Source organism: Pelophylax lessonae (assembly GCF_965119305.1).
Source record: "Pelophylax lessonae genome assembly, chromosome: 3".
Lineage (NCBI taxonomy): Eukaryota > Metazoa > Chordata > Amphibia > Anura > Ranidae > Pelophylax > Pelophylax lessonae.
In genome coordinates, this window is record NC_138770.1 from 391,699,494 (window position 1) to 391,714,067 (window position 14,574).

Consider the following 14,574-nt stretch of genomic DNA (forward strand, 5'->3'; position numbering starts at 1 on the left):
CAAAAAGTCTGAAAAAAGTAAATCTTAACAAAAAACACACTCATTTTCATGCAAAAAGTAATGTCCACTCATTACAAAAATGAAATACAATCATCTTGTGCAAATTAAACTACTACTGCTACTAAAAAAGGAGAATTAGCACCTGCTTTTATAGAGTGGCACAGGATGGCGGTTCTGCAGAGAATGATGATACAAATTTAAATAGTAAACATGAACAAACAATGAGTCAAGAGCCGCTTAACAGTTGGTGCTATAAGCAGTGGCAGGGTGCATTTTCTTTCATTTCTTTTAATGGGAAACCATTGATTGGGACAAGGGGGAGAGCTGTATGTTGAATGTAAATGTTATTTTCTATTTGACCCTCATGGACCTCTCTGAAACCCATCCATAGATCACTTAGGGGTCCATGGACCCCAGGTGAAGGACACCTGATTAAGACAACTAGAAATGGCTGTCAAGTGTGAGGAAAGGGAGGCGGCAGCAGGGCAGAAGGACAAGACATGCTACACATGCCCTGTATAATTCAGACCATGTTTTTTTTTTTTTGGAAACCTGGGAACCACCACATCTGTTTATTGCTTGTGCATCTATATAAGAGGACCTGAAGGGAGACTAAACAATATCCTTATTCTTCAAAAAATAATCCATACACATCCACTACTTTTTGGCCCTGTAATCTATTTTTCATTAAACATTTTTTTTTTTCTGCCTCCATGTAAGATCTTTCTGTGAGTTCCAAAACCTCTCCCTTTCACCTCTCACTTCTGTTAGTTGCAGTCATGTGCACTGCTCTATATACACTGCAAATCCCATTATCCATAGTCCCTAGACCCTAGTCCATCTTGGCAGCAAGCAAGAGAGGATGGCTATGTTCCTACATACATTGGGACCATGAAGCACGAAAGTAGCCACCCTCTATCATGAAGTCAGGTCACAGTTGCAAAAAAAAAAAAATGGAATTTGGAGGCTTGGAAGAGGCTAAGAGCAATAAAAGGTACTTTTTTGAGTTATGGATATATACTTGAAAATATTTTTTTTAAAACAGAGTTTATTATCAATTTAAAAAGTATCTTGTACTTTACATCTCCAGTAAACTTGCCCAAACAGCTCAGTGGAACATTCCAAATCCCACAATCCCATGGATATCTCTATTACCCCCATATTATCTCCCAAACCTATTATGGACCCAAACCTATTATGGACTAGTGGAAATGACCTCAGTCATATTTCCTCATACAATAATATTGTATTAAATTCTATCAAATTATGGAACAAATGTAAAAAATAATTGTCATTGTTTTCTAACCCCCCCCCCCCCCCACATTGGGCATAATTTCTGGGAGATCCTAGACTAAAGGAAGCCCTTAGATCCCCAAACTTGTTTAGATGGTAGATTGAAGGTAAAGGTAAAAGGGTTTCAGACCTATATGATGGGGGGACTTTTTTCCTCCTTTGACGCACTCCTTGTCTCCAGGAATATTCCCATCACTGAAGAATCAAACTATAACCTAATCAATCATTTTTTTTTTTTTTTTAATTATTCTATTCTATCGGTTCTCCTTTAACTATTTTGAACACATTTGTACCACAAACCCAAGAGGAAAAGGTTTAATATCAATCATATACAACAATATTAGCTCCCTAGTCCCTGAGATAGAACTTCTCTATATGCAGAAATGGAAAGCAAAATTGAATATCCATATATGGTTGACTGGTCCACAATGTGGTTAAATTTACGAAAATGCACTAAATCATTGTCAGCAAGGGAGACCGCGGTAAAACTTTTTACCAGATGGTATTATACACCTACTCATCTAAACAGGATTTTCCCTGAGGTGTCTCCAAATTGCTTTAGAGGTTGTGCCCTCAGTGGCACCTTTTTACATATCTTCTGGGAATGTAACAGACTCACCCATGTGTGGGCTGAAGTCCTTGACATTATTCTCTAACAAACAAATACCAAACAAATCCTTTCCCAATTTCTATCTTGGTTCTTTTTTTATTTCCTGTCTATTCTCTCTAGTTCTTAATAAAATGTGTTTTTCTCTTACGTCCTCTGACAGTCGCCACCCGTACAGTTAGCCTTCACTAGTGGGTAATGGCGCCCTCTGCAGGAGCAGGCTAGGCAGTAAAAGGTTAACAAACAAAAGCCTTTACACATAACACACCTCTAGGGGGCTGTTCCACAGCTATTACCCATCAGCCACTAGGAGCTGCTCTTCTGTTGTCCCAGAAAGTTGCTTTTCTGGTGGCTGTCACCTCTGTCTGAGTTGGTAGCTCTGTCTTACCGCTCACCTTATCTGGTTGTTCATAGGGACAAAGTGGTCTTGAGACCCTATCCCTCTTTTCTTCCCAAGGTGGTATCTGCTTTCCACCTCTACGAAGATGTTGTCTTGCCTTCACTTTGTGCGAAACTCAGGCATCCCAAGGAAATTGCCTTACCTTCCTTGGATGTGGTTAGGGCGGTCAGGGTTTACCTGTCCACCACAGAGTCTTTTAGGAAGTTTGACTCCCTGTTTGCCCTTCCTGAGGGTCCTCGGAAGGGTGCGGCCGTGTCCACGGCAACCATTTCTAAATGGATCAGACAGACGATTTTTCAGGCCTATTCAATCAAGGGTCAGGTTCCTCCGTTCCCTGTAAAGGCACATTCTACTTGAGCTGTCAGTGCCTCCTGGGCTTTTCGCCATCAGGCTTCTGTGGCTCAGGTGTGCAAAGCGGCGACCTGGTTGTCTGTGCACACTTTCACAAAATTCTACAAAATTGATGTGATGGCATCCTCGGATGCTTCCTTTGGTCACAAGGTTTTGAGTGCGGCTGTTGTTTGAAGAGACGTGTTTTTTTCCGTCTCTTCCTGGGGGGTGTTTTGTTGTTCTGGGTTAGCTCCTGTTTGAGCTTTGTTTCCCTGTTGGCTCAGTTTTTTCTTCTGGCCTGGTTGATACGTGACCTTTTCGGTAGGTTGCGTCTTCCCACCCCTCACACCTGCACTAACTGAACGGGCGGCGACTGTCAGAGGACGTAAGAGAAAAAAATGTTTTAGCAAAAAATATGAATGAGAAGCACAAATATCTTTATGACAGTATAAAGAAAGGTATTTTAGTGAGACACAAGTCTCATCTTATATTATGAACAACATTTCTACAATATAGGAGTATATAAAATAATATAATTTTTGTAAGAACTTACCGTAGGATTCTTTTCTCTGAGTCCTCTGACAGTCGCCGCCTGTTCAGTTAGCCTTCACTAGTGGGTATTGGCGCCCTCTGCAGCAGCAGGCTAAGCAGTAAAAGGTTAACAAACAAAAGCCTTTACACATAACACACCTCTAGGGGGCTGTTCCTCAGCTATTACCCATCAGCGACTAGGAGCTGCTCTTCAGTTTTGTAGCAAGGAGTACATGAAGACTATCAACCCCAAAAAGAAGAGGGACGGGGGTGGCGACTGTCAGAGGACTCAGTGAAAATAATTTTACAGTAAGTTCTTACAAAAATTCTATATCTTTTGTGTATATGTATTGAAAAAATGTTTTCAGTAATCGTTTGCTAAAAAAAAAAAAAGTATCTTGTACTGATGTACTGAATATGTAGATTGCTTTTTCTGACTTTCTCCTCACAATGCTAGGTTCTTGGCTGTCTTGGTGATCCAGTAACTTCAGTTGTTGCAGTCAGCGACCTAACAAAAACTATGCAGATAAGGAATTGGCAGTGGCAGCCTACACCACTCTTTCTATAGTGGTTTCCTTTAAAGTCTTTTGAGCCCAGTTTTAGAAAAAGTAAATCTTAGGAAGATGGTGTAACATCCGTATTGATATACTAGTAACTTAGTGATGCACAGTGACACTTAAAGGGTGAGCTGAGGATTAGGGAGTCATCAGCAGAGGAATGGTATTGGAATTAATGGGAGGTTATCAAATAACCAAGGGAGGAGATGTTGATGGGCCAGGGCGAAGAAGAAAGGAGGGGAAATAGTTGTAGGGACACTGCCTTAGCTTACTAAATGTTACTCTCCCCCCAGAATACCAGTATCATCTTTGTTTAGGCCATATCCATGGTCACTGTGTATCCTCTGGAGACAGCCCTGTAAAGGTAGATGCCTATGTAGTAGGCTTTGTTTTCTAGGATGGTGTGTGTACACATGATGTCTCATACAAAATACTCCCTGCCTTTTACAAAGTTATTTTGCAGTCAGAATGATTACTGGGGTATAAAGTAAATGCATCTTCTTGCTTGAAACACACTGACATATTTCTCTTAGATTGCACCTCTCAGTCTATGCACAGGTAATAGATATGGCATGTTTGGGGACTGACCTAAAAAGGGCAAAATCAAAAAGGTTATGTTCCTGTAGGTATAGCTAACTATATAGCTGAGCCCTCTGCCACCAATACAAGAAAAACCCACTCAATTTTCTCATCTGTACCTTTTTACTAATGGTATTACAGGTAGTGTGGCGATTTACTTTTTTTTTCTGCACCAGGAATGGCAAACAAAAGAAAATCAGCCAAATATTTCAAACCCAGCTAAAAAGACTGTCATTATAAATCAATATTACCATTTGCATCCTACTGACTCCAAGTTATGCCTAGTACACACGATGAGAAAATCGGACGAAAACTACAGCTTTCGAAGCTACAGTACAATAATCAAATTATTCTTACACAGCTTTGGGGAGCAAATCACGACAGTTCATATGAAATTACCTGAAGGGACAAGCACAAAAGTTTTTCTCATGTGAGAACAAATGATTTCCGTTTAATCTGTACATTATTCACCTGAAATGTGGGCCAAAGTGTGGCTTAGTGTCTCAATGGACACACAGAGCTGTGGCTCAGCTCGGGTGCCCCCATAGGAATCTGCTTGCTGTGGGAGCATTTAACAGAATGGAGGGGCCAGGAGCACCGAAGAGGGATTCAAGAAGAGGAGGATCTGGGCTGCTTTGTGCAAAACCACAGATAAGTGTTACATGTTTGATATTTTTAAAGAAAAAAAACGAGACTTTACAACAATCACTTTAAGTCTCTTAGAGCATTTGTTCAGCTCTTGTGCTAAACCTTGGGTCCATTGCCCCCCTGGATTAACACAGTCTGCCAGAAAGCATAAAGGTAATTCTGGGTCTTTCTTCTTAGAAATTCTGGCATGCTTCATGTATAAACCCTGTTATGAATGTTTCCAAAATAAGGATTTTATATGAATAATAAATCAAAAAACATTAATTTAGAAATTTGTAAACTTTTCAAAAAAGGTTTTGCTATAATTGGTAGGAAACTATTACAGTCTCTTTGAAATGCATACTTTGAAAATGTTCTGCTTTTTCAGTGAAAAAAGGCCTAAAGCAACGGACATCACCGCCATTGTGTTGTAACCTGCAGTTGTCTAAAAAAAAAAAGTATGAATGACAGCACTGGAATTGCAACTTGTTATTGACCATAACTAACTATAAGAGTCAGAAATTATTTCAGCAGCTGACGATCATACAATAGTCTTTATGACGTATATACTGTACAAATACTAGGGTAATAAAGCGCCAGTATAGCTAAACCTATTGTACTCTGTATTTTAATGCATACAATGGTAGCTTGCTATATATGAACTCCTTTTTTTTTTTTTTCCACATGCCTTATTTATATTTTTCTCCACATTTACATACAGAACAAACTGTAAGGCCTCATGGGTGTACACCATCTTGAGCCGCAGGCTAATCGATCAACTTGGGTACATTCAGCCTGCCCATACATGGTTCAAATCTCGGGCGGTTCTTGTGGAACTGGTCAAGATTCGGACCATCTGTAGCCGGCTTAACACTCAACTTTATTCTCAATGTTCACATTTTATTTATTTGCTGCTGCATTTGCTCATACATCATTGGCTGTGATATACAATGCAGAAAAAAAAAGAGGAATACTTTAAAAACACATCAGATCTCAATGTGGAAAAATATCATGCTGGATATCTATACTGATATGGACTGGGTAATGTGTTAAGGAACAAAAGGATGCCACATTGTTTGATGGAAATAGAAATGATCAACCCACAGGGGGCTAAATTCAAAGACCCGAAAATAAAAGTGAAAAAATGATGCAGCAGGCTATTCCATTTTGCTGGAATTTCAATGCAACTTAAAATGGTACTCAGTAGTTTGTATGGCCCCCACGTGCTTGTATGCATGCCTGACAACGTCGGGGCATGCTCCTAATGAGATGATGTATTGTGTCTTGGGGGTATTTCCTCCCAGATCTGGAACAGGGCATCACTGAGTTCCTGAACAGACTGAGGTGCAACTTGGCAACGTCGGCTGGACCAAAACATAACATCCCAGAGGTGTTCTATTGGATTTAGGTCAGGTGAGCATGGGGGCCATTCAGTGGTATCAATTCCTTCATCCTTCAGGAATTGGCTGGATACTCTCGCCACATAAGGGCTGGCCATTGTCGTGCACCAGGAAGAACCCAGGACCCACTTCATCAGCGTAGGGACTGACAATGGGTCCTAGGATTTCACCCCGATACCTAATGGCAGTCAGGGTGCCATTGTCTAGCCTTTAGAGGTCTGTGTGTCCCTCCATGGATATGCCTCCCCAGACCATCACTGACCCACCACCAAACCGGTCATGCTGAACGATGTTACAGGCAGCATAACATTCTCCATGGCTTCTCCAGACCCTTTCATGTCTGTCATATGTGCTCAGGGTGAACCTGCTCTCATCTGTGAAAAGCATGGCACCAGTAGTGGACGTTAAATGGCAAATGCCAATCGAGCTCCACGGTGCCAGGCAGTGAGCACAGAGCCCACTAGAGGACCCTCAGGCCACCCTTATGAAGTCTGTTTCTGATAGTTTGGTCAGAGACATTCACACCAGTGGCCTGCTGGAGGTCATTTTGTAGGGATCTAGCAGTGTTCATCCTGTTCCTCCTTGCACAAAGGAGCACATACCGGCCCTGTCCAGCCCTCCTAGAATACCTGCCTATCTCCTGGTATCTCCTCTATGCTCTTGAGACTGTGCTGGGAGATGCAGCAAACCACCTGGCAATGGCACGTATTGATGTGCCATCCTGGAGGAGTTGGAGTGCCTGTGCAACCTCTATAAGGTCCAGATATCACCTTATGCTACCAGTAGTGACACTGACCCTAGCCAAATGCAAAACTAGTGAAAAACAGTCAGAAAAGAGGAGTAGGAAAAAAAATGTCAGTGGCCTCCACCTGTAAAACCATTCCTGTTTTGGAGGTTGTCTCATTGTTGCCCATCTAGTGCACCTTTTGTTAATTTCATTACCACCAAAGCAGCTGAAATGGATTAACAACCCCCTCTGCTACTTAACTGACCATATCAATATCCCAGAAGTTTAATTGACTTGATGCTGTGTAGTTTGTCCTAACTGCTGCTTTTCTCACTTTTGCTGGACAGCTTGGTATGCATGTAAATGTGGAGAGCAATATAAAGAAAGTATGTAGGATAAAAAAAGCAATTCTATCATTACATGTATTGCCCAGTTACACTTATCTTAATACAATTTTTTTCCCCTTTAAGAAGAAGTTGCCTAACTTGTCAGTGGCCTCTGTTAACAGTATTACAACAACCACCTGACTAATATCCTACCAATAAAACCGGCTTCCTTGTACATTTAACCTTAGTGAAAACAATGACACAATATTTACTCAAGCCTCATTGATATTCTTTGATTTAATCAGCTGATGAGACATTCTTTATCTATCAGTGTCAGATCAAATAAAGTTGGCCATAGATAGGGAAATTTGATCATACAGCACTGCGTAATTAGACCTTTGGAGCAGAGCTACTGCCAATGCATGTAGGGGATATTCCCTGTAATAGGCCTCATGCACACTTGACGTTATAAAAACGCCAGTAGTGTTCGCTGTAGAAAGCTGTAGCTGTAGAAGGAGTTTTTCAGCGTTTTTGCAGCGTTTTAAGCTTTTTTTTTTTTTTAGCAATGCTATACTCCCACAAAGCTTATGGCTCAAAAAAGCTGATAAACGCTGAATAGCCACGTTTTTCATCTTTTATCAAGAGTTAGAGCGTTTTTACAGCTGAAAAACTCCTCTCAAAACCCACTAATTCTGTTTTTTTTTCCCAACAAGAAAACGCCCCTGTCAAAAACTGATGATAACAGCCTGTGTATGCATGGACACATAGGATAACATGCTGGGGAGTTTACTGGCTACAGAAAAAACATATGATGCCAAAAACAGCAGCTGTAAAAACGTCCAGTGTGCATGATGCTTACAAGTGTGTAATCAGGTATAAGGTATATATATGTTTATCTCCGCATTATCAGTAGAGATAAAGGGCCCATTCACACTTGTGTGTTGAAACATTACTTAGTAAAATGCGTGCATTACTGCACTTCAACATGCCTGCTCTATGTGTCCTTCATAATGAATAATGCCATTATTTTGGCATAAAGCTTCTAACTTCATACACACCACCAGAAATGTGTCACAAATGCGTAATTGAGTCAGCCCCATAGTATCACAATTTGTAACCCTCAGTGATATAGATTATTTATAGGAAGTACCATGTGCACGTGTTTTTCATACAAGTAGTGATAATGCAGGGATATCACTGACATCAGCACTTCCAGTGGAGTTCCACTTCTTCTATAAATGAAGTCATTTCATTTTTTCGATAGCTCCACTCCGAACCCAGTAATTAGGTTAGGCACATTCTGCATCTTCTGCCAAATGACGACTCTGTACTTGTCCAAGAAGCTTTGTCAGGAAGTTTGTTGGCACACCCACCTTGCTCACACCTAGTTAACCCTTGTCACTCACCGACACACAGGTACACAACCAGCAAGGACATGAAAACTTGAAGCTAGCTCTTCGCTGTGTCATCCGACTCCTTTGCGTGCTAAACTAGGCTTTGTGAAGAAAGGAGGAAAATTCATTTGTTTACCAGTAGATAGAAGAAAAGGATTGTTTTAGTGCTGGGAATAGCCTTAGAGGAAGAAAATAATTTTCAGTCCCTCAGATCTTTTTTTACTACATCTGGTGGCTGTCTGAATGCTTTCCATTATTTGATGTCCAATCTACTCTTCATTCGAAGATACAGCTGCACAGTTTGCCATGGTAAGTATGAAATCTATCAATGTGTCCATAATGGTTTTTGCTCGAGGTCCATCTCTCAGTAAAAGGAGGCTGGACTGTGATGAGGGATTATAGGAAGACCTTGTGGTTTTTGTAAACAGAGGATGTCGTTTTGTGTCTTGTTGCTATATGTTGAAAACAGATAGCTCTTTGTTTCTGGTGCAGCTTGTCCTACTGGTATCTATTTGCCTAGAGTGAGGAGTGCTATTTAGGAGGAAAATGTGAAATCTGCTCTTTATGGGAACTGTTCCCAAAACATTAAAAACACAGTCTGTGAAATTCATCAAGAGGGTTGTAGATACTCATTAGAAAATATGGCTTGCGGCACAGCGACAATTGGTGCAACTTGCAACAGATTAATCTCTGTACCGGTAAAGTTAATATGAATCGGATGCAGAATAGTCTCACAGATGCAACACCATACTAACATTTACTCCAACATGGAAGAGGTCTTATTTACCACCACTTTCTTCATCACTGATGTTGTTCCCTTATGAATGTGTCGCAACAATTGCAACAGGCAGTAAAAGTGTTGCAAAGAAGAACTACAATAATTTGTCGCTTGTGTTGGTACTAAGAATGAAAATATTGCCCGGGTTTAATGAATTTTGTCCAAATCTTCCAACTACATGTACATACACACCACCAGAAACATGTCACAAACGTGTTCCTGCTCATGCACAGGCCACATTCCCCTTGTAAAGCATAAACACATTGGTGTATTTTGGTGCCCTTGGTGCTGCGTACAAACGCCCATAGACATGAATGGGTGTAAGAGGCTGGCACATACGTAAAGACGTAAGGTCCAGAATGCTGTTTGTCTGCATTTGGAGACTCACATCTGTATGCATGTTGCACTTTATTCAAATAGTTACGCATACCTGCATACAGCTGCCTGGACCTATTCAAGTCTATGGGCATCTATCCCCAGCACTAGGTGCTCCCAGGCACTAAAATACACCGGCATGTTTGCACTGTATAGAGGAATGTGCCAGTTTGCATGAGCCCCTATTGAATTGCCCCCAGTATGACAAAATGTTGGACAATTTAACTGGAAATGATTCCACAATATCACTACTAAGTGCATTCATGTTTATTCCAAGGTCCCACAAAACCCTTCGTTTAAAGCAGATTTACCACCTTTTGTTTTGCACGATATTTATGCAACAGGCGTGCATTGTTACAGAAATAGATAATGATAGAGCGGAGTCTCTACTCCCTAAGAAAGTCTCCCTTAGTTTTATTGCTTGTTTAATATGCAGTACACCCTATGTAAAAGTACCTATTTTATCAAGTGCACGTGGGTTTTATTAAACTTTAAATTTCAGTACAACGAAAACTGTACGAAGATAAGAAAAACACAATGAACTAAATAATAGTATACAAGGCAATGGTTTGCTGTAATTCACAATACCTAAATGCAAATGCCTATATGCATTTAATTGGGCTGTTGTGTGAATGGTGAAGCTGATTGGTGTATTGTGATATTACGCACTAGCGTACTGCGTGTAGCGATGGCAAATCTGTAAACAAGGGAGGGCTAAAATTGACACTTTGTCATGTTCACACCTGTAATCCTGTCTGCACTTTGGTTCCAGACATGAAGCAACATTTTTTTTATAGATATTTTCCCAAGATCACAGTATAGAATTAACTGCACATAAGAGGTATGACAATTTAATTCCTGGAATGCCCACAGTGTAGCACTATGATGGTGATCCATTCTCACACGAGCGTGTTCTGATGCGTGTTTTAACTTGCACTCGCCTGGGTCACAGACCAGTTGCCTCAATCCTTACAGAGTGGTAGAAGAAATAACACGTGTGTGTAGCGCTGTTGTTGGAAAATGAGCGACAGTAGTCTGGAGCAGCGGATTAACATCAAATTTTGCACGAAGATTGGAAAAAGTGCGAGTGAAACTTTAGCTCTGTTACAACAGGCTTATGGTGAACATTCTATGAAGAAATCAAGTGTTTTTGAATGGCATAGGCGGTTTGAGGGGTGGGAAGGTGACCATGATGATGCAAGCGAGCAGCCAAAAATGCAAAGGACGGATGCAAATGTGGACAGAGTGCGAATTCTTGTATGTTCAGATCGAAGACTGAGTGTGCGAATGATGGCAGAAGAATTGAACATGAACAGGGAAACTGTTCGGCAGATTTTAACGGAGGATTTGGGAATGAGAAAGATTTCCACAACGATGGTGCCTCGAATCTTGACAGAAGATCACAAAGAACGTCGTCTTCAAATTTCATCCAATCTTTTGAAGAATGCAGAGGTGTTTGACAATTTTTTTTACAGTCCATTCTGGGAATTACATTATCACACCTTGTATACCTCCTAGGTATTTTAGATATGGCTCATATCTAGGACAACTATATTTGCTTCATGATACAAGTACCTTTTTCTTACAGCTGAAGTTTAGCCATTGTTTTTCAGGGGATTGGCAATATAGCATCAAACTGATTAGTTAGCTGTTATGTATTCCATATCCTGCAGGATGCTGGTTCATGTAAAAAAAATAATTCCGGATACTGCTTATAGTGGCAATCTTCCAGTGGTGCATGGGTTAACAGTTGCAAATGTGAAGGTCTTGTAGCACTTGCCTATCGTTGTGTTCTGTAAATGGGCAGGGGAGATCCTGTCATTTATCCACTCCTCTTGCATTCACAGAACATGTTGCATTTTGGGAAAATAATACTTCAATTGTGAAAATGGCATAGTGGGCAGGAAGAAGCAGACAAGCAGTACAAAGTCTCACACTGACAGTTGCTGCTGTTACCCCTGCAGCATTGGAAGATCATTGTTCTGGGCAGTATCTGGCAGCAAGAGGGATTTTTACATGAAGCAGCAGCCTGAGGGACATGATGAGATACTCATCAACTAATGTGTTTGGTGTTGTATACCGAAAAGAAAAAATAAATGTACTAACCGTCAGCCTGAAAGAGTACACATTTAACTAAACAGACATTAGACACATACATGGTCATGATAAAAGTAGCTTATTTAGGCTTGTTTAGGTTTATCTTACTGAAATCCAAACCAAGGTGGACCATTAGATATTCACGAGAGTTGTGCAGGAAATGGTCAGGCCTGCCCTTGTGGCTAGCTTTATAGCTATTGTCAAGTTGAGGAGTTCCTGCTGAACCGGCTGAGATTCAAACCGTGTATGGGCAAGTTGGATATACCAAGTTAAATGGTCGATCAACTTGGGTATAACCAGCATGCCAGATCTTACCTGCGATTATCGCTAGCAGCTGCTATAGCCGCTAGTAATAATCACTGTCTTCTCCCGCCGGGAAAAGACAATGGCCCAGCAGGAGGGATTCCAGCAATAACACTGTCTGTGTTGATGGGGGAATCCCAGCAAATTTTTTTTCTGCAACCCGTGGTTTACTTCCGTGAAGGGCCAGCCTTGGAATCCACTCTACTCTATGCTTTTCTGAATTAACTTATCTGATATCCTAGAAAATCTTTCACAAATACCTAATGACCAAGCTCAGATAAGTATCATCGATAATGTGTAGCAGTGTTTGTACCTACTGGAATGGGCCACGTCGTAGGATCAGCAGTAGATTGCTTGCTTTCGTCTAGTGCCTAGCAGTTGAACAAAAAGTAGCCACAAGTGAGGAGTTTTGCTGAGTAGTTATACGGACCAGTATGATTTATGTGGCCTAGTTACTGCTTTTTTTCCCCAGTAGCTTTTATATTTTTTGTGGCATGCTAAAACTAACATCTATACAAACACATCGCATAAATTGTACATAATGGCAGCTTGAACAGAGTTTTTGTACATTTGTGTGTTAAAGTATATCCAAAAGGAAAAACATTTTTTTTTTTAGTTTTGGAGAGTAATGCCCCATACACACGTGCAGATTATCTGCAGACTTTTGTCTGCAGATTTACCTTTTCTATGTAGTGCAAGGGCCTGCCGGATTGCATACAAATTGAAAGTGTTTAGGTTTGACCTCATATTATATGGTTTTGGTAAGTCTGCAGACAAAAGTCTGCAGATAATCTGCACGTGTGTATGGGGCATAAGGAAGGTTTAAAGAACCCCTGTCAGGTGCGGTTTGTGTCTCTGTTTGGGGGATTCAATCACTCTATTTGTCCTGTTGATCATTGACCTCAAACAAAACGTGTGGGAAAATATAAAATTTTGAGTTGCGACCAGGACAGGAATAGAGGGGGAATCTTCCACTGTGTACACTTGTTCTAGTGACGAAAATAATTTTACCCCATTCTACAGGGTGGGAACTAAAAAAAGGAATTCTCTTAAATGGCATACAGATGGCACAAATCCTGGAAGTAGGGGTGCTCTGTAAACAAAAACCCATGTTTAATGCATTGGCTTTTCCAGAGGTCCCTTTTTAGAGCACATAAACACCGTCATTGGTGAATATGGTTGCACAGCTCTATTTTTTTTTTTTAGTCAAGTCTTTGTTTATAAGAAAAAAGTACCAGGGTACAAAGGGTATATATGGTATCAACCACTCAAGAAAATAAAATCACATCTTTTCAAGTTTACTGAACAAATCTTACAAAAGCCAGTAGCGGGTATACGTCTAATGCCCCATACACACATGCAGATTATCTGCAGACTTTTGTCTGCAGACTTACCTTTTCTATGTAGTGCAAGGGCCTGCCGGATTGCATACAAATTGAAAGTGTTTAGGTTTGACCTCATATTATATGGTTTTGGTAAGTCTGCAGACAAAAGTCTGCAGATAATCTGCACGTGTGTATGGGGCATTACGTAGAAAAGTGCTGCACTTGTATCAGCAACATAGCTTTCCATGGCCAGATGGCCTTCATAAGAAAAAATGGTAAAAAGAAATCAATTGGGGGGAGGAAAAGGAACAAGAAAAAAAAAAAAAAGGAAGAAAGGGAGGGGTTGCCCATTCCTCTCCCTATTGAGTCTCCTCAAAACAGTCATGTCCGCACCTGTGCAGCTAAGGTAGTCTCTTCCAGCAGGGTCATAGATGCGGATGCATAGGCAAAGCCATGCCAGTTTTTTTTTTTTAAATTTGTCCACTCAGCTCAATTTTTAATTATACACTCTCATGGTGTGCGCCAATCTGTGTGTTTTACTGAAGGCTAAGTGTAACAGGACTTACGTCTGGGATGACAAGTAATGATTATGTTCCAATGTTCACAAGTATTAATAAAAATAATCATGTACATCTTATTAGGATCTTGCTAAACATTGATAAATTAATGCAGACACATTATTTGTGAAGATCATATTCTAGTCAGACAGATTTGTTTAAAGTCACATGTTTGAGTCTTCTTTAAAGAAAACTTGTTACCAGATTCAGTTCTTAGGCCCTGTTCATACCTGAGATATTTGAAGCTTCGCTAGAAGTTCTTCAACGCTCGACACTAGGATTTCTAATATATTTAGTGGTGCTATTCACACCTGATTATAGTGTCGCTTGAAGTATGTAAGCTTGTTTTGGGAGACAAACTGGCCCTA

General features: G+C 40.5%; 2 protein-coding genes across 4 annotated transcripts in view; both read left to right on the forward strand.

The window, feature by feature from the left end:
- The window catches only part of CRYBG1 (crystallin beta-gamma domain containing 1), a 399,356-nt gene that overhangs the window by 191,354 nt on the left and 193,428 nt on the right, over positions 1-14,574 (forward strand). Inside the window, exon 1 of one of the 3 annotated variants that reach the window (XM_082249794.1) lies at positions 8,789-9,080. The exons of the other annotated variants lie outside the window; for them this stretch is intronic. Within the exon in view, the coding sequence (XP_082105920.1) occupies positions 9,078-9,080 (3 nt within the window). The 5' untranslated portion in view covers positions 8,789-9,077. Of the gene's footprint in view, positions 1-8,788; positions 9,081-14,574 lie in introns of those variants that run through there. 3 annotated transcript variants of the gene reach the window in all.
- On the forward strand, positions 10,945-11,442 carry LOC309549486 (protein GVQW3-like; the record flags this gene model as incomplete). Its single annotated transcript, XM_082249797.1, has 1 exon — positions 10,945-11,442. The coding sequence occupies one exon, from the start codon at positions 10,945-10,947 to the stop codon at positions 11,440-11,442; it is 498 nt and encodes a 165-aa protein (XP_082105923.1).